The following is a 26587-nucleotide window of genomic DNA, read 5'->3' as shown; positions in this document are numbered from 1 at the left end:
GGAGAGAGAAAACACTGGCAGAAAAACTGGTTTTGCCATGAGTTGCCTACTTATTACTTAGAGGAATAAGTAGGTAATTTGCTTTTTTAAAAAATGGGAATGATAGTGTATAAAAAAATCACCCAACACCCTAGACATGATGATACGAAAGGAAGACACCAATATGAATAGAGATAAATCCAGAAAGATGAGTGTATGTTCTACTAGCTATTCTCATGCCTCTCACTGGCATGAGAAATGACATCGACCAAGGTATCACACATCAGCCTATTTCACAATTTCTTTTATATGCAATGGATATATATTTTATATATATAGTAAAAACCTGGGAAAACTTGAGCTTTTAATTTTTGGTGGTGGCAGTGGTAGGGGGATTCCTATCTCTTCCCCTTAAAATCCACTTCTAATTTAAGGCTTAGAAAGTAAATTTCTATAATAAATATATGTACCACATATTGCTTCATTAGATAAAATTTCATGATTTCTTAGAACCTCAAATTTAACAGATCCTAAAAATGGTTACCTCTCTCCCAAAGACAGGATGACTACAGGGGATAAACTCCCCCCCCCCCCCCCCCCCCCCCCCCCCCCCCCCCCCCCCCCCCCCCCCCCCCCCCCTGCCCCCCTGCTCTTTACCCTCCCCCCCCCAACACCGCCCCCCCCCGCCGCCCCCCCACTCTCCCCTGTGCCAGCTGTAGCTAATTGATTTGTACACTCTGTTTTGCTTGGGTCTGATACCACCATTACAGCCCCGCAGCCGCAGGCCTCAGCCTGTCGCCATCATGCACCTCACGTACATCCTCCCTGACAGGACTCATCAATTCCTACTGCTTTTCACCAGGCCTCAGCTCTGGCACTTTCCCCTGGGGAGACCTTTACTGGTCTCCATACTTAACCCCTGAACCCAGTCTAATCCATCAGCCACATCGAATGAATGGTGATAGAGAATGTTTCTCCCCAAAGACAGGCAGCCAGCCTCTCCACTTAAAACTCAGAAAGAAAGCCATCAACAGGGTCTGCTTTCTGTTTGTCAGTGTCGCCAGCTTCTTCGCTTATTGATGTTTTTATTGTTGCTGTGCCCAGCTGCTTGAGTCGGGGAAGTGGTATTCAAGGAGACATCAATTAAAGTGCTTGTTAAACGCCATAGATGCTCTTTTGAAAATGTCCCCTGGGACTCTCCCTGGGAGTTCCCAAAACTGGTGGATGGCACAGTTGTCATTTTGGAATAGGGTTTCCCCAAAGTTCTAAAGAACAGCTTCATAGCCTACACTCCTACGCACAGCTTTTGGACGCTGCTAGAATTTAGAAATCACGACTTTACAGAATGACATATAACACTCTTTATTAGGAAAGACAAGCAATAATGGGCAATACATATCAAAAAAGTAAATGCACTGTTTGAAACCTCCTTACCTCATAACCGAACTGCAGCTCATCCGAGGTCAGCATAATGATATCGTCGTCAATAGCCAGAACGGCCTCCGTCTCGATTTCATCGTAAGGGAAGAAACGGTTACTCAACTTGTTTTCAGCAGTTCTTACAACTTTTAACGGAACCCGGATTTTGGGCCACAGAGAATCTGGAAAAAGAAAAACCAAGGTATTTATTACTCTCCTAACTTCTGTGAGGAGATAAACTGGTGAAAGCATCGCATCACAAATGAGATGGAAGAATCAACTCACACCCATGACTCTCATGAAATCCACACGCACAGCTGTGCAAGGAGAAACTCTTATAGGTGTGTTTTTATAATATCTTACATCGTAAATATTTCTATCCTGGGCTTCCCTGGTGGTGCAGCGGTTAAGAACCCGCCTGCCAATGCAGGGGACATGGGCTCGAGCCCTGGTCCGGGAAGATCCCACATGCCGCGGAGCAACTAAGCCCGTGCACCACAACTTTGAGCTTGTGCTCTAGAGCCCACGAGCCACAGCTACTGAGCCCGCGTGCCTAGAGCCCCTGCTCTGCAAAAAGAGAAGCCACTGCAATGAGAAGTCCGCGCACCGCAACGAAGAGTAATCCTCACTCGCCGCAACTAGAAAAGGCCCGCGCGCGGCAACAAAGACCCAATGCAGCCAAAAATAAAATAAATAAGAAAATTAATTAAAAAAAATTTCTATCCTCTCTACATCCTTACAACACTACTGATTCTCAGTGTTGTCTTAACCAGAATCCACAAAGTGGCTTCCACTCACAATTGAGAGACAGAGGAGCAAAACGATTTGATGAAGGTTACAGTGGTGAGAGGACGAATGGGCTCTGGACCGCCTCATGCTCAGGCCCGTGGTTTGAACACCAGGACTCTACCACCTCTGCACAATCCTTCCAGGTAGGTACATCCTAGCTCAAAACCTGCCTGCAGCTCTGCTGGGAAATATACGTGCTGAAGACAAAAGCGCGTGCCCCCATCACGCTGTCACCAACGGCTCCCAAGGCTGACAAATCCACCCTCACAGAACTGTGGCCCTGAAGGAGTTCAGCTTTCCTAACTTAGCACCTTCCTGCCTCGACAGCCCTGCTCTCCTGACTCACCGGGTTTGGTTTCTCATCATGACCAATTTACAGAGTAAATATCGAATATCTAGGTCCAATTACATGGGATTTTCTGGCATACTGAAGAAACACAAACTCATGACTTGCCTTACATTTTTCCCATTCTTCTTTGAAATGACTGAAGCAATTTAACCTCAGGTTCCTTATTTTAAAGTGCTGTGTTTAGCATAGCATGAAATTAATACTTCTTCAGTACAGGACCCACGTCCACAGACCTCAGTGTTCTTTACAGAGGGCAGTTTGTTCTTCACGCAACATTTGTCAAATAAGAATAGAAAAGGTATCATACTGCTTCCAAAAACCCAACACATAATTGTGGGAAGGTCTAGTTTTTGTGAGTCTTGAAGCCCCAAAATGCCTGTGGCCACTCCAAAGTCACCATACTGAAGGAGAAGTGTGACAGAGGGAAAATCAGGAGGGAAAAAAACCTGTCTTAACTGACTGCAGATAAAATCCCGTACGCATAATTTACAATACATCCATGTAACACGCTGGGGTGCTCCAAGGGTCTTAGAAGAGGCACCCCCAAGGGCAGCTTCCCAGCAGGTTCTGTAGACACCCCAACATGCTTCCCAGTGAGGCCGACAGCTCCTCTGCAGGCAGCTTTCCAGCAAGTTCTGCAGATACCTTCAACAGCAACTCAGTGAACTGAAGCCCTCGACAGTACCCCAGCTGGCCTGATAACATCCCCTGGACAACTTCCTGTTGAATTCCATGGGTATCCAAGGGGGCTGCTGGTTTCTTGTTTGCCAGTCTTGGCCTGTGGCACCTGAGAACCTTCACCATGCAGTGGGCTGCAGCCCCACTGTCTCCAACCAGGTCTGAATCTCAGACCTAGCTGGGGAAGAGGCTCTCCCAAGTTTATTTCCTGTAATCCTTAGAGAGCTCTTTTTTACCGTTTAGTCACCAATCTCCTATTCCTAGTCAGTAATTCTTTGTATTAAACTTTTCCTGTTCAAGTTACTCTGTGGTTTCTGTCTCCCACCTGGACCTTGACTAACACACTAGGATATCAGAAGGATTATCAGATGAAAGGGGAACTGTTTTCTATGGCCTCTGAAGTTAGAACCATGACCAATGGCTGGGTGGAAGTTACAGGGAAATTGATTTAAACTCTAAATAGGTAAGAATTTTCTGATGCAATGAAATGCCTTCAGCAACACAATGTGCACTTCTATTTGAAATGTACTAACTTTAGAGACCAAACAAGATGCCTCTGAGGTCCTAGGACTGTATGGACAGTAACATTTCACAGAAAGAACAGTCTCTGGAAAGAGCTTCAAATCTCAGGTGTATCCCTTACCAGCTTTGTGATCTTGAACAAGTCAATCACTTTCTACCCGTTTCTCTGACTATGAAGATGGAACAGGAACACCATCTTCACGTATGAGAAGGTGTGAGGATGAACAGTAATGCATTTAGCAGCATGGTGCCCGGCACCTGGCAGACATCCACTCAGTGTCAGCTGTGCTTTCCCTTGAAAGTCTGAGTCTATTTACAGACCAAAGGATTTTTTTGAACCTGAGGTAGTGGTGGCAAAGTGGTACACGTCAGATCTGGTATATTACTCTGACAATCCAGGGGCGTGTCCCCAGCATGTATCTTCAATGTCTACTTTGAGATGAACAGAATCCCTGCCATTAATCCTCTGGAACTGAGAAAACCTAACACACTAGCAGAACAAAAGAACATGGAACTTTTGCCATGTTAATTTCACAAGGCAACAAACAGCCCCTCTTTCTGCAATACGTATAGAAAACAGGCTAGCTGCTTGGGTTAAGTGTAGACATTCCTCCACCCTGGATGAGATCGGGACTTGCACTTGGGGAGTGTGCACAACATGTTCGACAGCTTCCACATTCTTCGCCTGCATACATCCTAAAATTATTTGAGACAATGTCCATAAAGAACTAACCTGCCTCTAGAAAGTCTCTGATGGGGAAGTTTTAGAGGGTGATGAAGGCCAAAGAGGATGATTCAGGGTGCAGATGGGAATGCAGAATGAATCATGGCTTTTTTGGAAACGCGATGACCTCTTCCTGTTCTGAGTTGGGCCTGGATAGCCAAAGGCAGCTTTGGCAAAAGGAGTCTCCATCTCAATGGTCCAGCTGTCTATGAACCATCGTTACTACAAGACAGGACTTCAAGTAGAATTCCCAGTTTCTTGTTTCCGTATTTTCAAATAAAATAGGCCTCTAAGAAAGGGAACGACCTTTCTCTCGGGCTGTAGCATCCCTTCTGTGGAATACAGGGATAAGAGGACAGCAATCAAAGAATAAGCATTATAATTACTCCCTGCCCTAAAGCAGATAATTTTGATATGGGATTTTGATTCTGTTTAAAAAAACAGAGGGACTTCCCTGGTGGTGCAGTGGCTAAGAATCCACCTGCCAATGCAGGGGACACGGGTTCGAGCCCTGGTCCAGGAAGATCCCACATGCCGCAGAGCAACTAAGCCCGTGCGCCACAACTACTAAGCCTGCACTCTAGAGTCCGCGAGCCACAACTACTGAGCCCCCGTGCCACAACTACTGAAGCCCGCGCGCCTAGAGCCCATGCTCCGCAACAAGAGAACCCACCGCCATGAGAAGCCTGCGCACCGCAACAAAGAGTAGCCCCCGCACGTCGCAACTAGAGAAAGCCTGCACACCGCAACGAAGACCCAATGCAGCCAATAAATAAATAAATTAATTAATTAAAAAATAGGACAGGGGCATGAGGTAGGAAAGAAAAATATAGGTGAGAAAGAACAGAGGTTGGTTTTTTTTCTTTTCCTTTTTCTTTCTTTCCATTAGTATTTTCAAAAGAATAGATTTACTCTTCTGCCTCTCCTTGAGCCCCTGATAAGGACCCGGTTCATCTGCATAATCCCAAATTAGAGAACCGACAAAGCATGATGATTTTCTGAGTGTTAATTGGTAATCTGAATAGATACAGTGGGGCCTAGTGCACAGCGCATGAGCTTTGGATCCAGAGAGATCTGTGTCCATGTCTGGCTCTGCCATTTTGCAGCTCTGTGATTGAGGCAAATTACTCAACTAATCTGAGTTTCACTTTTGTAAAATGGAAAGAATAACGGCTTCCTTGCAGGTCTGTCATAAGGAGGAGAGATAATACATGTAAAGCACTTAGCACAGTTCCTATTCCTTGGATATAAAAGGTACTCAATACATGGTTATGATAACACTGCATCATTCTCATCTTCACAAATGGATTCTTGTAAAGTCTATGAACTTCACCTCCCCTCTGACAACTTGAAGAGGTGTAGACAGAAGGATATGCGGTGACTCCTTAGGGTGCAGAAGGAAACAGTGTCACAGCTAGAAACCTTCAGGCTCTTGCTCCACTGCTTACCCCAGATGGGCTCTTTTTCTTTGAAATTCTAAATGGAACCACATGAATTATAGCTTGTGTCTCATCCTGTGAATCTGTAGCTGGCAAACAGAAATGTCACCTTCCATTCACACAAAGTAGTCTGAAAAGTAAGATTTCTCAAAAACATTGCCAAATCTATGAAAAACAAACATCTGAGCCAGCTGACCTGATAACTTTACAGTTTTGAGCTTTAGTCCAGCTTGAAGGAGAAAAAGAACTCCTCGTGTTAAGGATTTTTTTAAAATGTGTACCGATTAACAGTTTTCTCCACGTTGGATGCCAAGAGCCACGTGAGCAAGAATTCTCCAACTTTGCAAAGGTACTACACAATGTTCAGGTTGCCTGACGATGACCCAAAGCCCATCCTGGCAATCACTGTCACAAACACAACCACAGATCCACAAACTAAATGATCAGATTATCTCCATACAAATCTTGAGCCCCCTCCAGGAGTGCTAGAGCTGCCTGGTGTACAGCTGGTCCCCATGACCCTCGCTCCCCAGGTCCCAGAATTCAGCTCGAAGGAAGAGAGCTGCTGCTTCTACCTCTCGCTTGCCTCTTCCGAGGTGACCATCCTGAAATGCTCAGCCAATCCCATCCTGCCTATTAAGAACTAGGAAAGTCCCAATCTGAAGCTGGGGTCAGGATGGGGGGGTTGCTTGAGATCAACTCAAATTTAAAACTGAAATCAATTAAAACAGAAGGCTGAGTTAAACCTATCTAAAATGTACAATGTAACAGCTTCCTTCAGACTGGGGCCAGGGGCCAAGCCTAATAACCTTTATATCCATCAAGCCTGGAAACTAAAGAGCTGGGGAGAAGGAAGGCAGTGGCTTGCCTTTTCTTCTGACAGAGCTCAAAACCAACGTGACGAAAGCTCGCTGGAAATTTCTATTGCCTAGTCTTAAGTATTTACTTAAACTTCAAATCCAGCAATTTAGACTTAAATGTAACCAAAAAGAAAAAAGTATTTGGTTGGGTTGGAGAGTGAAAAAAAAAAAAAAGGCAGGGGGGAAGGGGGCAATTTCTGCCTACACTAACCCTCCCAGCAGCAGGCATGTCAGCCACAATATTTATTCTAGTAAATGTAGAGAGAGCGGAAAACATCACTTTTGCCTCTAATATTTCAAAGCCTTGGACTTGTTTTTTAAAAAATATATATGTTACTAATGCTGTACATGAAAAATCAGATGCCTCTGCTGGCACGAGGGGCCAGAGCTGACAGCCGCATTTACCAACTGAACCAACACCCCACAGAAGATTAAACAAGGTTCATGTTCTCCCCAGACAACCACGTCACCAGAGCCGGAGCCCTGACCTAAAAACCACTGTTAGAAAAAAGCTGGTCCAGTCCCTAACCGTGTCAAAATTAGGGCCTCATCAGTTGAGGGCTCTCTTTCCTCTCTAGAGCCAAAATATTTCAAAAATAAACTAAACTCTTGGTCATAGAATTAACCACTACACTTTACTAGGGTGTACCAGAAATTAAAACTGAACACCCAGCTCCAAAACCTAGGTTTGTGCTCTTGCTTTTAGTTATGCCAATGTAGGGGCTTAGACCAAGAAGGAAGAAAAAGATTTCTCCTTTCTCGTAGTTTGTAATGATACTTGCCCCAAAGAAGTGACTTCAATTTACAATAAATGATTCACCTTAAGCCCAAAGTGGCTAATGAAGTTTTCTAAGGAGAAGCCTCTTTTGCATTTAGCCCCAGAACTGCCCATCTGGGCAGGAGGGTGGGGTGAGGGTGGAGGCTCTCTGAAAGCTGGTGGCCTCCGCGTGCAGGAGCGTGCCTGCAGCATGACACAGAGTTGTTCCACGTCCCACGAGGGACACGCAGCCTTCCTTCTGAAAACACGACCTCTCCTTTATAAATGAAGAGACGAAATCAGCAACGCAGTACCTCCAATCCCCCTCACTCCGGTGGACCAGGGTCTCCCATGACCATCCCTGCGCTGCTCCTTTTGTCCCGTCCTCCTCCCTTCCTCCCTCTTAGATGGCACACGGTGCCAACACCTTCCTTTTTCTTCTACCCCTTTCTTCCTCCTTTATTGAGAGTCAAAAAAAAAAAAAAAAAACCAGAAATGTTGGGAGGAAAAATACTTGGCAAAAAAGATAGTTAATAATAAAAATAGAAAAGGCAGTGAGCTTCAGGGCATAATATGGGCATATTATTCATTTAAAATAGCTACTTTGTTTACTAAACTGTGGCTCTCTGAATATTAAAAGTAAGTATTGATTCTCTCAGAGAACAAAAGTCCCACCGAGTAAAAATTTTTAAATGTCTCAGGAAGACATTTAAATCCTGATTTGTCTCACAGACAGAAGTACGTTCTTCTCCCAGCCTAGACTATGGATCTGCTACCGGGAGTTTCCAGGGTTGACTATCCCGACTTCAGTATAACCAATTAAACAAGAACAGCCATAAAAAGTGCAGATACTACTGTCACGCAATAAACTAGACCTTATCGGTGACAGTGGTGCACATTACAAACTTCAAACTCATTCCCTGCTCTAATCCATCAGAAACTTCCTGGCTTTAATAGGCTATAAAGGGCAGGAGCTTTGAAGTCCCTGGGATTAGGATCAGTAAGAGACGGACTGAATGAGAAACAAAATGCAGGTGGAACGTACTCTATGCGTCCTGAATTAAAAACAAATCCAATGAATCAAACAGCCCTCAAGCCTAGCTGCCAGATTACGGGGGTGGCCAAGGCAAGCAACAGAGACATTAAGGATGAGCCGGTGGGAACTTCCAGAGAGGGCTCACTTTAAGGAACGGATTTCAAGCCTGGGAGGGCATGCCTTGCTAACTTTCCCCATTGGAGGTGAGGCCGTTCTTTTGGAAGAAGAGCATAGTATCAGAGCCGAGATAAGGAAGGAGAAAACGAATGCCTTTTAAACTGAGTTTTCATGTAAACAAATCAGCTGAGATGGCTGAGGGAAGCTGAGATCTGCTCTCCCAAGGCTGACGGCCTTTGACCCTATTGATTCCTAAGCCCTCAAACACTTGTGGCTACAGAGCATGCCATGGGCTTAGAGTTAAACGGGCCACCCCCTAGAACAAGGATGAGAGGATTGAGAAAACTGGGGTCATGCTGTCTCAGAAATGGCATTACTGTTGACAGAGCAGGAAAATTCATTTTAAACCAAAGGATGCAAATCATCTGGCCATCCAAACGTCGACCCAGCTGAGGGGTTCGCTAACGCCCAAACCAGGCCTTTCCTGAATGCACTGTCTCCCCTCCCTTCTTACCTTCTGGGGGGTTTTTATTCTGATTATTCCAGACGACCAGCAGCTTGGATAAACTGGGCACCTTGGACACTTCAGTGATGACCCGGAAGAGGCTCTCCACTCGGTCGTAGGTGAGGACGATGGCCGTGAAACCTTGAGACTGTGGGGGGATCAGTGGGAGGAAGAGCGGGTTGCTCACACTGCCCCACTTCTGCAAGAGAACAGATTAATGTGGGTCAGAGAGGGATCTAGCAACGACGAGGCTGATCTCTTTCCCAACGTCACCGATGAACCCGAACATGGGAGATCTGATGGCCTCTACCACGACCAATCCAAGAGCCAAGCAGCTGTTCGAAGTCTTTCCCTCCTCAAAATTTGTGCTGATGCTCTTTAATTAAGTTTGGCTCTGATACCCGTGGACAAGGAGCGGAGAATTTTTGCAGCTGAGATTTCTAGTCAAACATGGCAGATTAAACACATGCGTTTATCTTCATTCCCTCCCCAAACCCACTGAAGTGGGTTAATAGATACATACAGATATAAATATAAACGTGCACTTAATAGATATAAATCTACCCAGACAATGAAATGGGAGCAGAGACAGCAGCTGATGAGCAGCATGAACATGTTTCTGAAAGACTGAAAGGGGCTGGAGAAGTGATGACAGCGCGGGAGAGCGAGAGCTGAAACCCAAGTACCAGAAGGTGGGCGGAGGGTGGGGGGAGCAACAAGGCAAGCAGGCCCCAACTGTAGCCCCCCGAAGCCTCAGGGCTTATGCTCAGTGGGCCCTTGTGAGTAAGAGGAGGGGGCTGAAAACAGGAGGACTAGTTAAAATATGCGTAAGGAGCAGCGACGGATCCGGGGCATAAGCCTCCCCATCACCTACCCACTCAGCCAGAAAACTACTCTTCTTCCCTGCCCGAGCCAGAGAAGGGAGGTTTATTCTCTGAGGAAACTGAAGCTCTAGACATGGAAACACAGGCACAGATGAGAGGAAAATGCAATTAAAGCCTATATTTTGAATGATGAGCTCTACGGCCTTCTGCCTCCTCCAGTTCCCAAAACATCGGCAGTCATGTGGTTTACTTGCCACACCATGATCTTACAGTGAAGCTCCACCATCCATCTTACAGCAAAGCTCCATCACCTTACAGCGAAGCTCCATCACCTTACAGTGAAGCCCTCGGGCAACCAGCTTCCCTTAAACAAAAGACTTCTGATCATGTGTCCAGGTGAACTGCCGTGCCGGCGTACACGCTCACCTTCTCCGTCTGACGTCCGACACACCCTGACGTGCACTGTCGCCCTGGGCCTTCCCCACCCTGTCCCTTGCACCCTAGAAGACCTCAGTCTGACCTAGAAACCACCTCAGATCCCGTAGGAGAAGAGAACATGGCAATACCCTCTCAGTGAGATTTGAGTGTGAACGACAATCGTACTGGACCATACAGCTTGCCCTTCCCCTGCTTAGATTTTTTTGTTACAATCAGATAGGTGCCTTCTTTGGGAAAAGAGACCCCTAGATTACTCGTCTTTAGATTTCTGACACCTAGCTTTGTTCCTGTCACACGTTTATTAAATGGATGAACCGCGAAAAAAAAAAAAAAAAAAAAACTTCTGATCAGGTTTTTAGTGCTTCCCTCTTAGTCACAAACAGATCCTAGAATCAGACATTTCAAGAATATCTTCATCATGAACAACAGAAACCAAATGAACAAAGAGAAAAACAGGAACTCAGAGGAAAGAGAGACAATAGAAGAAGCAGAAGGAAATTTAAACAACATCAACAACACATCATATCCTCTGAGAGAGATTTTTTCATCCATGAAATAAGAATAAATTGCTATTTTTATTTTAAAAAATCAAAGATAGGAAAGAACCCTTGAACATTAAAAATATGATAGCTTCATTTTTTTAAGGCAGTATTGAAAGATAAAGATGATGACATATTGCAGTCTGGTGAACAAAAAGAGATGAAAAACAGGACAGAAAAGATGAGAAAAACCAGGAGGTCCAACATCCATCTAATAGGAGGCTCCTGAAAAAGAAAACACAGAATATGGAAGAAACAAAACTATCAAAGAAATTAACTTCTAAGAACAGAAGATATGAGATGCAAATTTTCAGACTGAAAGGACCAAATAAGTAATGAGTACACTGAATTTTAAAAACATAAAAAGATAAAACAACAACAACTAAAAAAACCAATGAAACAAAAACCATATCAAAGCACATCATGTCTGAACACTGGGAATAAAGAGTCAGAGTAAATGAAATGTGTGAGTCTAGGTGATGAGCATGTGAGTTCACTGTACAATTCTCACAACTTATCTGTAAGTCTAAATTTTTTTCAAAATAAGGTTTAAAAAGTAATGAATAAAATTCCATTTCTTTGCTACCATTAAAATACTGTCATTTTTAATGCAGCAATGTAAACAAAAATATCTTTGTATTGACAATAGGGAACGACTGTTAAAGCATTCTTATATTTTCAATCTGCTTTACTGAGATATAATTAAGTATACAATGGGTTTTGGTATATTACACTGTTAAATTTTAAAAACTGGTAAAATATAACATGAAATTTGCCATTTTAACCATCTCTAAGTGTACAATTCAGTGGCATTAATTACATTCACATTCATATGTTAATATGTGAAAAGCCCAGGACCTAATTTCATCTTCCCCAAGAGGAGGCTGAATATGAAATGACCTATCTGTTATTCTGGCTGCTTACACTCCCTATAGTCTTTCATACTCTGGGATTCCCAAGGTCCCCCCATTAACCTCATCCATATCACTGATGGACACCCATCACCACGTATATGACAACAGCTGTGCACCAGATGTAACAGTGTGGGACAGGAAATGTACACAAACACATGGAATACACATGGATGGGAACTCAAGGAGACTGAACGGGATTCCTGGAGTCCTAATGTAATCAGGATATTAAAGCCAAAATGTCCACAACAGGCCATAATTAGATTTCACAACCAAGAGACACAATAGGAAAGGCTATCTTCTTAATGCTGACTTTTTGTTTCCATGACATCATGCTTTGGCATTAAGCTGTAGTCTTAGGAAGGTGCCTGGATTTTAGTGTTTGTAGCCTGCATCTAATTACCTTTGTAAGAACACCTTTCCATTTTATACTCCTATCTTATTCTTCATAGCTTCCTGACTTGCATGGAAACTGAGGTCAGGAAGTAGCCCTGTGCTTAAGTCACAATTACTCCCCAAGGTTCATGGTCTCTCTGCCATCACCATCCCAGACCACTCATCCACTCCTCCCGACATAATACTCGTATGCTTGAAAATCACCATTTTAAATGGAAAAGAAAAAAAAAAGATTTTTTAAAGAAGCGTGTAAAATAATTTAATGTGTGATGTCAAAATAGTCAAGATTTACTGAGTACTGAACTGTTAGGCACTGTGCTTTACATAAATTATCTCATTTGAGCCTCACAACAATCTCAAGATAGATAGCTATTATTCTCATTTTACAGATGATGAAACTGTAGGATTAGTAATAGTGAATGATGTCTAATCATGTGCTTTACCCGTCCAAAAAGGAAGGAAGAAATAGTGAATGACACACAAGGTTACATAACCTGTTAGTGACAGAAGTGGGAAAGAGCCCAGGCCATCTGACTCCAGAACACCAGGATGTGGTGGTTCTCGGCCCTTCCCCACACCCTCCAACTCTGAGTCTGGGGTAAGCATCACCATTTATAGACTCTGGAAACTGGAACTGTGGGAAACTCCAGAGTTTATTACTTCCAGCTCTCTCTGAGACAAAAATGCTGGAGGTTTTCTTTATCCTTGATAATCAAATCTGGGCCAATATGTAAGGGCCCACCCAAACACTACGATTTCACAGGGTACATGGAATAAAAAAACACACCAAATATATAACACTGACACAAAGGGAACAACACATAAATTTAAAATGGTAAATACACCTCTTACACAGAAGGAAAAACTATTAAACCTCCAACAAAATGAAGTCTGTTCTTTGGGAGAAGTGGGGAATGCCAGCACACTTGCATGACTCTATGACATTAAAAGGAGAGGAAAATTCCCTGAGAGATGCAAAGCTTGGTTTCAGAAAATGAATCCCTTGGAATTTAAACTGAGGCACCCCCGCTGAAAGGCATCACAGCTCTGGTTTCACGGCGCTGCCAGGGAGAAGGAACGGAGTCTCTGGCAAGACAACAGATCTGGTCTCATCCCTTATGCCAGCTCCCTTCGGGAAATGGATGGTTATGGGTTGGGGGAGGAGACAAAGGAACGGGTGGGTGGAAAATAGACAGTAACTCGTCTTCGGTGCTCAATTTTTCCACACCACTCACTTGCATACCAAACAGGCCTTGAAGACTGGAGACGCAGAAAAGGCAGCATACTGGGGAGACAGGGCATGTAAAGAAACATAACAAGTTCTGAAATCTTGCCAACACTTTCCCATAAAAAAACAGGCTTTGAGATGAACATGGAGGCAACACAGAAGCTGCTGAGCATACATTTACTATGTTACAAGCTTGACACTTTACCGTAGGATATGCCACCAAGGTTGATGCAAAAGACTTCAAAAGTGAATCAGCACATTTGGGGTCAGTTTCAGAGTCACACGTCCTTAATATGAACCCAGGTTCTTTCACTTATCAGCTGTGTGACCTGGGTAAATTACTTAACCTCTCTTGCACCTCAGTTTCTGAATCTATAAGCTCATGATAATAATACTACTTTTCTAGGTAGTATTACTTAACACAATAATTACTTAATTATTAACATGTCTTTATTATTTCCTAACAATCTAGAGGTTGTTAATGGAAGTAAATAGGTAATAAATGTAAAGTACCTGAAACATACAAACATTTGATTAAGGTAGCCAATAGATGATCTTGTGGGAATAGCAATTTCTCTGGGATTTATTTTTTGCAGGTCTCAAAAGAGGGGTGGGAGTAGGCTAAGTGATCATGAGGTATTTTCCAGCACCAAGATTTTAAATGAAACCCTTCTTCCTCTCTAAATTTACCTTACCATGCTCTGGTGTCCTGGTTTACCTGGATTCTCTACCTCTGCTTCTTCCTTTCCAAATATACTGTTTTTATTTTCACAATTTTCTCTTTTCCTTCCTATTCATTATATTTTAACTATCTTGAAAGCTCCATGAAAAAAGGAGCCATAACTGTTATTAACACCCAGCATCTAGCACGGTGCTTGGTGCGACTGAAGAAAAACTTGTTTAAAAATGATTAAGTTAAGCCCAAATGATCTGGGTCGTGTTCTCTCTGTCCTCTTTGTGTATGGGTGTGAACAGTTAATGTACATTCAAATCAGTGACATCATGAGCTCTGAAATGATTTCCAACTTAGTTCATTCATTTAAAAATACTCACCAACCATCTTATTGTGCTAAGTATTCTGAAGAAGTGTAGGATTAGGATATTTAATAGAGAGTTGGAATCTGGATGCTGCCATTTACTGTGGTGTGTAAAGCCTCTTCTGTGAGTATTAGTTTCCTCACCTGTAAAATGGAGAGCATGACAGTACCTGTCTCTTAAGGTGATGACGATTAAATGAGATTATGCACATAAGCACTCAGCGGAGGGCTCAACACAGAAATCCATGAATGGTAGTTGAAAGCAAACACAAAAAACTTCTAGCTCGCTCCAATTCATATTCTTGCCTGCTAAAACAATGGTATTAGCAGCTCAGCAATCATTCCCACCAGTATGGTTTCTGGTGCTCATTCATTCAGTCAACATTTCCCGAGCACAAACTATAAGCCTAGAACAGTGTTAAAGATGCCAAGATGAACAAACTCCTTCCCCTCAAAAAGTTCATCATCTGGTAGGGAAGACAGCTAGGTAAAAAGACAAATTATAACGCAAATAACAAGTACTAAAACAAGGTCCTAAAGTCCCGTGGGCACACGAAGGTCCATACTGTCACCCCCATCTCCCTGGAGGAGGTGAGGAGGGGACCAAGTAGGAGAGTGCTGGCCAAAGAAGCCGAAGGGAAAACTGAGCAGCACGTCCTAAGACCTGCTTCCAAGACCAGGACAGATTCCACCAGGGCCAGGGCTGGCAGGAGGAAGGAAGGAGAACAGAGACGAGGGACCGGAGAGTCAGGCAGGCTAAAGCCACATCATGAAAAGACCGTATGACAGAAGTTTCTTTTTAAGTCTCATGATTGGCCTTCTGTTGATTTCTTTTGAAACTTTCTTTTTCCTGAGTATTGTTTTACTGATAAATTAACACAGCTACCTTCATGTTCTATCTCAAAAGGTCAGAAATAGGAAACGCTGATCTGCAGCTGGGCTTCTGTGCCGGGTGCTTCTCCCTCCGCAAACATAATCCCGTTTGCCTTTGGAGCCCAGGGACAGAGTGGAGAAAGGCAGCTTTAATTGGGGTGCACGCCTTCACGCAGACACTCCACGCCGCTGGGGTAAGGTCAACAAACCCCCAGAAAAAAAAAAAAAACAACATACTGGAGAAGGACATTTCAAAAACAGCATTTAGTCACCTCTGAAATACCTTTAAGAACTGACCCCCTGCTGGCTGACCAAAGAGAGTGTCTACAGTCTGGGACCTCCTGACCCCACTTTCTGCAGGAAATCAAGCAAATTTAAACCTCCATAATTTACTCAAGACTCTGACTTCTGCCAGGGAAAAAGCAAACGATGCTGGCAATTAACTCTGTTGCTTGATTAAATCTCCATCATGGCAAGATGGGGCATGAAACCAGGCACCCAGCAACAGAGACCAGAGGAAAAGGCAAAGCCCAGCTACCACAGCTGTACCTCGGAACCCTGGTTCTCAGATACGCTCAGTGAAACTGTTCACTCCAAGGTGAGAGGAGAAGTGTGTGTCATTCTGACAGAGCACCGGCATTGAGCCCAAATACCTCCATCATCTCGCGCCCCCCGTTCCTCGCTTCACTCCTCACTCTTACAACAAATACTCATCATGGAAGCTGAGAGATCCAGACTGTTAACGTAATCCACGAGAGCCACGACAACTGTCACGCCACCATGCCTGCTTTCGAGAAGTTCTCTCCTATCACATCACTTATTCTGGAAAGCCCTGGTGAATGAACTAGTAGTGAACAAACAAACCAGCAAGACAGAGATGTGGGTTCAGGTGTCAGGATCCCCTGAAAGAGAAGCCTTGGGAAACCAGGCTTAAAGTCAACTACCAGTTCAAAGGGGTCTTCTCCTTCAAGAAAGGGATTCAAACTCAACTAACTAGGAGTGCCTTTGGCAATCTCACACAGAGGAAGCTGTCTGGGCCCTTCCTGCCCAGAAATCCTGTTTTGCTTCCTTAGTAGAAAGGCCATGGGAGTCATATATGAGCCTAACCAAAACCATTCCAGCCAAGGTTACCTACCATACAGAAAGTGGAGGAAGCTGGTGAGCACATTGCTAACCATTCTGAAATGTTCTTGCTGGAACTACTGGAAGATTATAAAATCAAGAGTGAGGAAGACCACATTCTAATACCAACGAAAGGACTCTTTCAACCTAAACCAACCAAATTCCAGACAGGAGGAATCAAGCTCAGAGCAGCATAATCCAAAATTTAATCCCTATTACTCACCATAGCAGACATTTTTAAAATGTCACTATGTATAACTTCATGTGACAAGAAGAGAATTAAGCAGGTATTTGAGTCAACCCATATTTGATTTAAATGAAGGTATAATGCCAGAGCAGAAAAGTGAGAAGTCAGAGGAGAAAGGAAAAGAGGAGAGGACAGGCTTGTGACACAGAAGCTTTCGAGCCCCTGGTTATGAGTAGCCTTACCTATCCCTACCTTTGATAGAAAGGGCAGTTTTCTTGGTTGTTTTGAAGTTATCAACTCTTACCTCAATGTGGTTTCAATTATGAATTACCAGACTAAAAGGGGGGGGGAAGCTTTGATTTATTCTTTTTTGCTCCAATTATGCATGATGTGTTTCCACTGAAGACTCTGAAAAGTATTTCATCATGCCTCTCATCCTGAAGTGGTCAAAGGGCAAAACCAAAAGGAGTTAACCCTTTCATTTCTCCTCTAGGTTCAAACAGACTCCCTATCAACGGATTAGGGCAAGGCCTTTGAAGCAGAGAGAGAAATGAAAGGGTTAAGCATTAGCATCATATTACTAACGTGCATAAGGGTGGTGTCCCCTGTCCAAAACGGTGAGATGATATTTATGTTAATGGGTGCTGGGAGATCTGAAAGGGGCAATCAGTAACGTGGCCCAAGTTGCCTTAACCATTAAACCTCTCCAGCTCCACTCTGCAGCACAGCACTCCACTGGGCGTGCGCTGACTTGGGAAGCTGGAGAAATACAGAGACCTAAGGATGTCTTCCCGCAGGCTCTCTTACAATGCGAGAGAAAAGATTTGGGGACAAGCCTGAAGTCTACTTGCTGCACTGTGTCTCTGATTCATCCCATCCATAAAAAATAACTGATTGTTCCGAAAAACAAGGAGAACACTGATGGCTAAATCTCACTGACTTTACATTAAACAGGCACAGGAAAGAGGAAGAAAATCAAAGGCTAGAAATCTCCTTAGTGTTGTAGACACAACCAAGGAAGACAGTAAATTAAAAACTTAGAATTCCTATAATTTATTTATAGTAATGTACTGGTAAACAAGTTTTCTATATAGTGGCACTGGAATGCGTCTAACCACATCTGGGTGGACTGGAGTAACAGGTATGGTGACTCTCTAACATCCAAAGAAACTGAGCCACAGAGACTAACTCAGGGTCATAGAAGCAAGCCAAATCATTTTTTACTGTTAGTCTCTTTTTCCTCTAGATGTGTTTAAGATCTTTTCTTTGGTGCACTGCAGTTTCATTATGACTTTCCTGCTTGTGGTTTGATGGTCTTCTTCGATCTGAGGTCTGGTATCACTCAACAGTTCTGGAAAATTCTTAGCTATTATTCTTTCAAAAGGGCCTGTTTCCATTCACTCTCTCTTCCTCCTTCTGGAACTCTGATTAGATGTATGTTGTACCTTGTTCCTCTGTTCTCCATGTCACTACTCTATCATATTTTCCATCTTTTTGGGCTGCATTCTGAACAATTTCTTTGAATCTAATAATCTAATCTAATCTAATAATCTGAAGTTCTTGCAGCTGTGTTTCTGCTGGTTCTCACTCTGATGTAGTAAAAAACTATGGTTTTTTACTGTGAGCTGCCTATTTTCCATAGACACTTTATTTTTAAGAATTATTTGAGACCTGGATTGAAGATGAGCTCCTCCAGAGAGGATGTGTGTCTGCTTCTGCTGGTCCCCATCAACTCAGGGCCACCTTCAACGAAACTCTCCTCTTATTCAGACCACACTTGTAGTATGAACTTGGACCACAAACCATGTGAAGGTGGCTTATGAATTCAGTGCTCAACACCAGGGTCAATACAGACTTATTCTTCTTTACCCTTACACTGAAGAGGCTCTTTTAGTTTCCTGGCTTCATCCAGGAAGCTCCTGACAGATTCTCCAACTTGCACAGGCCACAGGCTTTCAATCCTGCTCCCTTATCCCCTACTTCAGACAGTTACCAGGCAGGGAGCTCCAGGTCATCAAACTCTGCAAAATCTCTGCAGCAAAAGCCAGCTTTGGCCCCCACTCACCTTCCAGGACACCTAGTTTCACTTTGTTTAGAGTCGACAAATATCCTACTTTTATACCAGCTTAGCAACAGGCTTTATCATACTTCATTCAGTATTTTCGTCGTTCAGTTGGGAAGGTCATTCAGCATATTTAATCCACCATGAAGCCAGTGACAGAAGTCTTTCTATATTTACACTAATAATCTAATTAGGTGCTATTGTGTTTCCTGTTTAATTTGAGGGCCAAGTCTGTGTGCAAGATAAAAACAATTATTGTGAAAACATGGCAGTGTATTATAATAGATGGAATGATGGACTGAGAATCTCTGCATCAGGCAAGTCATCACACTTCTTCAGACCTCCATCTGCTCATTTATAAAATGAGATGATGGGGACATAGATCTTAAAGATAAATAAGACTCACTTTCTTCATCTGTAAGAATGGAGCCAACAGAATGCTACTTTTGGGTTGTAAGGATTAAACGACAGAAAACACACGATAGAGCCTATCTGGGTACCAAAAAACACCCTCTGTAAATTTCAATTTTCCCCTCCAAAGTCCCATCCAATTCTAGAATGTATGTTTCCATGTGATAAAGCATTACACTAGCAGCATTACATTAATGCCACTTACAAAATGCTTCCACATATATTATTTCATTAATATCTCATAATAATCCTGTGAAATAAGTAATATTCCATTTTACAGATAAGGATAACAAATTTCAAAGAGATAAGAAAGCACAATGTTAAGCTAAAAAATGGTCTTGAACTCAGGTTGATTCCAAAATGTGCTTTTCAATGACCCTGATTAGTAATTGGTAATCAGTCACTAACTGCTACACTATTCTTTTGAAGCTATTAATATCCCTAAACCCAGTCCTACAGGTGAGCAAATTGCTGCAAAGAGAGATTCGGTAAGTAACCTCAATTTACTTGGATCATCACCACGAAAGAAGGGATTAAAACTTGCAGTTCAGGAATTTCTGAGCTAGAGTTAGTTTTCTGAAGGCTCACAGGTTAAACCCATCTGAATGCCTCTGAAAATTCCAGTTACTATCTGAGTTTTAGCTTCTTAACTTTTTTCATTATATAGCACTGAAATTCACATTTGGCCCAGTGCCCACCCTTCTTCTATAAAGCCAAACTACTGTCAAGAAGAGCAGGAAGGGTTGCCCCTGATTGCTTTTCAGGTGGTAGAGGAAAAGTTGACATTTCATCCTCCTCTTGCTTCGAAAGGAAGCCAATCATTTATAAGAACCCTCGTCTGGCTGTGGCTTCCATCAGTGGGATGGACAGAAGCCAGTTAAATGGCTCAGCCCAAGCCATATTGAAAGAAGCTGGAATGAGGAAAGAGTGGATTCCATATGTTGATGCTTTTAATAATTCATGAGTTATATCAGTCTGCAAGTAATAAATTTCACTAAACATATCTATGGTAAGATGGTTTAAGATACTGTCAAATCAATTAAATGGGTGAATATAATAAAGTAGGTGCAAATATAACACATCATTGATTTTACTGGTTCATAATTTTATATGTTAAAATTAACGGTTCAGCTGTTTGATAGCAAAAACTGTGGATTATTCTTAGACACTGTCTTCAAACACACACTCCTCATCCCTGGATCTGTTACTTAATAAGTACACTTAAATACTTCACTGAAAAAACTAGAAACTTATCTGATTCAAGTCAACAAGGCTAATCTATAATCCAAAGTGTTCAAGAATGCTAATGGTTGCTCAAACTACTACTTCTCATGAGAGGTGAAACAGATCTACAGTTTCATCTGACTATCCCATACCTGAAACATTCACAGTTTGAAAGAGAGGCCCGTTCTCTGGCCTGGGCATAAAAATGTTTGCTGGCAGCCCACTGACTGTATTTTAGAGGTCAGCTATGGCATGGAGGAAGACTTCACTAGCTTGGTAAACAGAAACTCTTGGGAAAGGTTAAGTTACAGCTTGTGGCATCCGAGCTCAAAGCACCCACACACTTAAGACCAAGGAAACCAAAGCTTTCATACAGTTTTGAGCTGACAGGAGTGTAACACCACCATTAAAGTTGATACAAAGTGGGAAGAGCAACCTCTAAAATGCAGTCATTTCTTAATTCTTAACTTCTCTGCAATTCCAATAAGGTAGATGTTTTGTCTACTATGTTTTCTCTCTGCTTCCTCCTGGGCCGGGGTGGGGGGAGGGCATATGAACCCACAGGGCAAAAAGAATAGGCAAGGAGACACCGGTGGACAGGAGTTCAATACATTTTGGGAGGTGAAACAGATGGAGCTTCTTGCTAGACGACACACAGAAATGTAGAATAAAATATAACAAAAGTCTTTTTAAATATTCAGGAAATGGGAAATCGCCAGGAACCAAAAATGAAGAAAAACTACGAAAGAGAGCTGAAGGCACAGGGGATTGTTGACACCGCAGTACCCTGGGGAGGGCAGAGGCTGTTGCTGCGCTTAGTAATGCAGGGGTGTGGGTTTTCACACCCATACTGGAAGAGGGACATGGCTTTGGGCATAGGAAGGAAGGAAACTAGCAATGAGACTTACACATCAAGCCAGAATCCTTAAAGGCCTGCACAATCAGTGAGAAGGTAGTCCAGAAAGTCACCCTTAGTATGTGGAGACAAAAGAAAAACATTTATCCTTTTCAACCTGAGTTTGGGCACAGTGGGTGCTTTCCATAGAGGCTAGCCCTCATGTAGGTTTAGGGTTTAAGTGGACTCTCCCTGTGTAGTAGGGAAACCTCTTACCAAGAAATTAATGTTAGAAAGTGATTTATCTCTGTGATACTTCTGGAACACCTGGCAGAAGCAAAAAAAAAAAACAAGAACAAACAAACTCTCTGGAGAAATACCCCGTTACCCCGGGTGGCAACGATTTCCACAGAAAATCTTACCAGAGATGAACTCACATTCCAAAATTATAAAACATAAGGAAACAATGCAACAAGAGCAACAGGCAGTAGACAAATGACAGGATTAGACCTTACAAGAAATTTTAAAATTGGATTACTGGAGAATATAAACTGAGTATCTCAAATAATTAAGGTATAAAAGAGTGAACTGAAAACATATGTGGAAAAAAAGAGACACTATGCAAAAAAGATCAGACAGATTTGAAAAATAATTACAGCTTCTAGAAATAACTATTGAAATTTAAATCTCAATGGATGGATAAACAAAACACATCAGACACAGCTAAAGAAAAGAGCAAAACAGATGTGAAAAAATTATCCAGCATGTAGCACAAAGAGTTAAAAATGTGTAAAACATGAGGGGGAAAAAACAAACAAACAAACCTTAGAGACACAAAAACAGAATGAAAGAGGTCGAACATACATTTAATAGGATTCCAAGAGGAAGGATTGGCGAGAATGACAGATATGTAATATTCAAAGAGAAAATGACTCAATTTTCCAACACTGATTAAAGACATGAACTCCAGGTTAAAGAAGAAAAATCACTCTCAAAAGCAGATAGAGAATGGGAATAGAAAATCACCATTTGGCAACCATTATACCAACAGATTCAGGCAAGAAATCATCAGTGGATTCTAAAACTAGTGGGTGAAAGTTTGAGGAGTAACAGGATATTTACACAGTCTCAAAGTATTCCCCCACAAGACACGTTAAAAGAAAGGGGTAACTTCCCATTATTGGAGAAACCTGTGAGCGAAGTTATCATCACTACTGACAGGACAAATTGACATCATGTGTCCTCCAATGTGATACACTGAGAACCAACGTTACTTCTGTGATATTCCTGTCAAAAATGCATAATTTAAATTTCTATAATTTGGAACATGATGCATAATTTGACACAAAAGCATCAGACAAACCCAAATCAAGGGACATATTCTAAAATAACTGACATGTTCTCTTTGAAAAGGCCAACATCATGCAAGACAAAGAAAAGACTTGAGAAACTGTTCCAAAGGAGGCTAAAGAGACATGACAACTGAATGCAATGCATGGTCTGAAATCTTCCTTTGCTATAACGGACGTTATGAGGATAAATGGCAAAAATCTAAATAAGGTCTATAAATTAAATAATAATGTTGTATCACTGTTTATTTCCAAATGATTTTCGTAACTGTACTGTGATTCCATTAGAAATATTTAGGGGTAAAGGTACATCATACCTGCAACTTCCAAATGGTTCAGGAAAAGACATGTATAAATGTGAATACACATACACAGAGAAAAGAATAACGGAAATGTGGTAAAATATTAACATCTGAGGAATATGGGTGAAGGGTGCACAGAAACTCTGTACTATTTTGGGAATTTTAAGTCTGAAATTATGTCACACTAAAAAGTTAAAAAAATAGAGAATTTTAGGTCTGTTTAAGCAAACAAAAGGCAGATAGGGGAACATAAGCTACCTAGCAAAACATAAGAAGCTAAACCTTCCAAGGATGATGATAAGAAGATTCAGAAATTGGAGGTACTAGGTGTCCAGGAAGGAGGGACTCTAAAGACAAGAATAAGAAACAGTTGGTTCCAAGATCCCTTAAACTTATGCACAGGCAGGCCAACCCCCTACCTGTCCTCCCTACCCTCTGCCACTTTAGCAGGAGAAGGATGTTTATTCTCTGGGGAAAATGAATTACAGCGATTCCATCCTCATAGACATGAGGCACGGAAGGCAGGGTAAGGCACCACACTGAATACAGCAGATTAAGTGATCATCTATCAAATGAAGGATGAGAACCCATCTCCTTCCCCCACTCAGCTCCCCACATGCATGCAGCCCAGACTTATCCATCCTCTCCCTACTCCCAAGGGCAGAAAGATTATTCTCTGGATCAGCGAACCAATCCAACAGAAATAACCCATGAATACCAACAATCAGGTCCCCATCCTCATAACCTCAGTAAAGCCCATAAGGTGACAAGCCTATCCATGTATACAGAGCTTCCAATCAGCTTTCAGTGCCTCTATCTTAAATAAGAGTAGACTGCTGAAAACCATCAGGTATTTGAAGAAAGTTTCCAATATGAAAGATAGAAAATAAAGACCTGAAAAAGGAGTTCAAAGGAAACAAACATACAGGGAGCTAAAGACAAATGAAAACAAAACCACAAATATCTTCAGAGAGATAAAGTACAGTATCCTTAAAACAAGAATAGGAAGATATAAAAAAAGATTAATTAGAAGTCAAGAAAAAACTCTTAAGAAATTAAAAGTGAACAAAACATTAAAAATCAAAAGAAAGGTTAGAAGATAAAATTGAGAAAATACCTAAGAAATTAAAACAAAAGTCCATTAAGACAGAAAGAAATGATAAACAGGAAAGCAAAGATAAGAAAAATAAGTATCAATCTAGTATATTCATCATCTAGGTACCCAAGTTCCATATAGAAAAAAAAGAAAACAGAGGAAAAAAAGAATCAAAGATATTAAACATGAAAATTTCCTTATAAAGGGCCCAAACCAGTATCCAATGAACAAAAACACACTCATACCAAGGCACACCATCATAAAGTTTCAGAACACAGGATTTCCCAAGAAGATAAAAAATTTCACATAAAAGGATCAGGAATAGAATGACACCCCAGTTTTTTGAGATTAAAACGGGAAGCTTAGAGAACAATGAAGCAATTGTCCTCAAAATTCTGAAGAAAAGCTACCACAACCAGAATTTTACACTAGCCCAACTATTAATCAATGTGAAATAGAATAAATGCACTTTCAGACATGCAAGGTGACAGCAAATTTATCCCCCAATAGTCCCCTTTCTGGGGGAATAATTGGAAAAAATAACCCAAAAAAGAGAAAGATGTTAGAACTTGGAAACAAAGAATCCAACAAAGAAGAGAAAAGAAGGGAATTCCGAGCACCATGGTGAACAGAGAATTTAGGCTGACCTCTGTACAGGAGACCCAGAGAGCAATCAATCCACACCGGAGCTGCAGGTGCAGGGCTACGGGAGAGAAGGGTGGAGGGAGGCAGGGAGGGAGAGAAAGGGGGAAGGAGGGAAGAAATCCTATAGTTAGTTTACTTGTGATCATTTCACTCTTTTGGTGGAAAATTTAGTAACAACCAGTGATAGGAACGTGGAAAACTAAGAGGGGGAAAAAAAAAGGCAGTTATGTATTTACTTCCTGGAAAATAAAAAGTTACACATAATCATGTTTTACTACTTGGTTCCCTTGACAGCAACATTTATATAGTCCTAATAATGCAACAATAAACATTGCTTTAATGAAAAATGATGATACCACCCCACTGGTAAGACGAGAAAGAAGAGAAATGTGCAGAGGAAGAGGCAAGAACAGGAAACAAAGCACTAACTCTAAGGAAGTAAAAAGATAATGTCCGTGGTTGAGAAATCAAAAATAGCACTATCAGCATTTTATGAGGAGATAGGAAAATAAATATCAGGGGAAAGCTGACAGAGTTGAAAGAAGTTGCCCCTTGGGAACAGGCCTTAATTTTAGTTACATGTTTTATTTTACTATCTGAATTTTTAAACCATACATGTGTTAAGCCGTACTATTTTTTTTAAGTATTTACAAAATTAAGTGACATAGCTGAGATACAAAAGAGAACCAAAAATCAAGAATCAACCTCCAGCTGGAGCAATATGGAAAGTTTTCTACTCTGCAGCTACAATAACCCATTTATTAGAAAACTACACTCAAATATTAATTGATAGGCCAGTAAACAGTATAGGATATTAGAAATGGAAACAGAATTCATTATCCTGATGTTGTGATACGCAACAACTCATTTTCCTGGTAACCTCTTACCAGATTCACAGGAGAATGAAAGTGGCCCCTGAAACAAGGGGAAAGGGAATCTGGTGTGCTAGTAAGTGATAGCTGGTGCATGAAGGATGACTTTGCCAAAACACTCAATATGTCCTCAATTCATCCAGTGCCAGATCAAGCTCCCACAGACTTCGAGAAACTACTCCACGTGCTGCCCTCCTATATGTGACCTAAGGAAGCAGTCAGTTGGTGACTCACAAAAGCCAGAGTCGTAAAAGTGAACTCTACAAAAACCGCAGATGTAGGCCTGCATCCAGGGAAACCGTGCGTGTGGCTCACCCACTGCCACGACTGGAGTCGCCATGCAGGTGGGTGCTACTCAGGTATACTAGTCTCCCTCTACGAGGAAGGATGCTCTGATTGACACGATCCTCTCTGCAACACCCCCGAGTTTGTCTCTTCATGTGCCTTACTTATCCTCCCCACCTGGATCTGACTTGTGACCTCATCTTCTCCATTTTCTATCTGACCATCAGAACTGGCCAAGTTCTTGGCTTGGGGTCCCGGGTCCAGCTCTTGGGATCTTCCTGCATCTCTCCATTCACAGACCCAACTCAGCTTTCTTTACTCCATGACCTGAGACTTTCTAGCTTGTTTCCAGAGAAGCAACTACAGATACAAAACAATTCAATGGCAAAGGCTGCTCAAGGAAAGGCTTGGAGTTGAGGGCAGTAGAGTGGACCGCTTGTGCGACTGTGATCCCCTAAATGTGGTGCCTCTAAAAACAAAAGACTCCGAAAGCTTAAACTTACTTAAAATTCAAGCTAAGATTTCTAAATTCCATACATACTTTAGTCATATCTGGGCAGTGGGAGGAAGAAGGGGAGAATAGGCCAAGAAGGCCTCCTGGGGGGCAGGAGAGGCATTCAAATTCCAGAGAAACATTCCACAACCTGGAAGTTAAAGGGCATGGAGTTGAGTTAAACAGACTGCTAACCGGTATCTTTTCAATTCAGAGTTCTGTTTCGTGCATCTGAGCTGGCACTTCTTCGGCCTGCAGTGATTTATAGCTTGTTAGTATTTACA

The 26587-nt window shown here is 42.1% G+C and overlaps 1 protein-coding gene across 14 annotated transcripts in view; it reads right to left on the bottom strand.

Moving 5' to 3' along the window:
• The window catches only part of LOC102979294 (exostosin-2), a 160870-nt gene that overhangs the window by 36828 nt on the left and 97455 nt on the right, over positions 1-26587 (bottom strand). For all 14 annotated transcript variants that reach the window (XM_028477378.2, XM_028477383.2, XM_028477381.2 and 11 more), the window contains 2 exons: positions 9184-9373; positions 1414-1580 (listed from right to left, as the gene is read on the bottom strand). In XM_028477378.2, the coding sequence (XP_028333179.1) occupies positions 1414-1580; positions 9184-9373 (357 nt within the window). The remainder of the gene's footprint in view (positions 1-1413; positions 1581-9183; positions 9374-26587) is intronic.

This window comes from Physeter macrocephalus, chromosome 16 (genome assembly GCF_002837175.3).
Source record: "Physeter macrocephalus isolate SW-GA chromosome 16, ASM283717v5, whole genome shotgun sequence".
NCBI classification, from domain to species: domain Eukaryota; kingdom Metazoa; phylum Chordata; class Mammalia; order Artiodactyla; family Physeteridae; genus Physeter; species Physeter macrocephalus.
The sequence above is the reverse complement of the archived record's forward strand: the minus strand, read 5'-3'. Positions and strand labels throughout refer to the sequence as shown.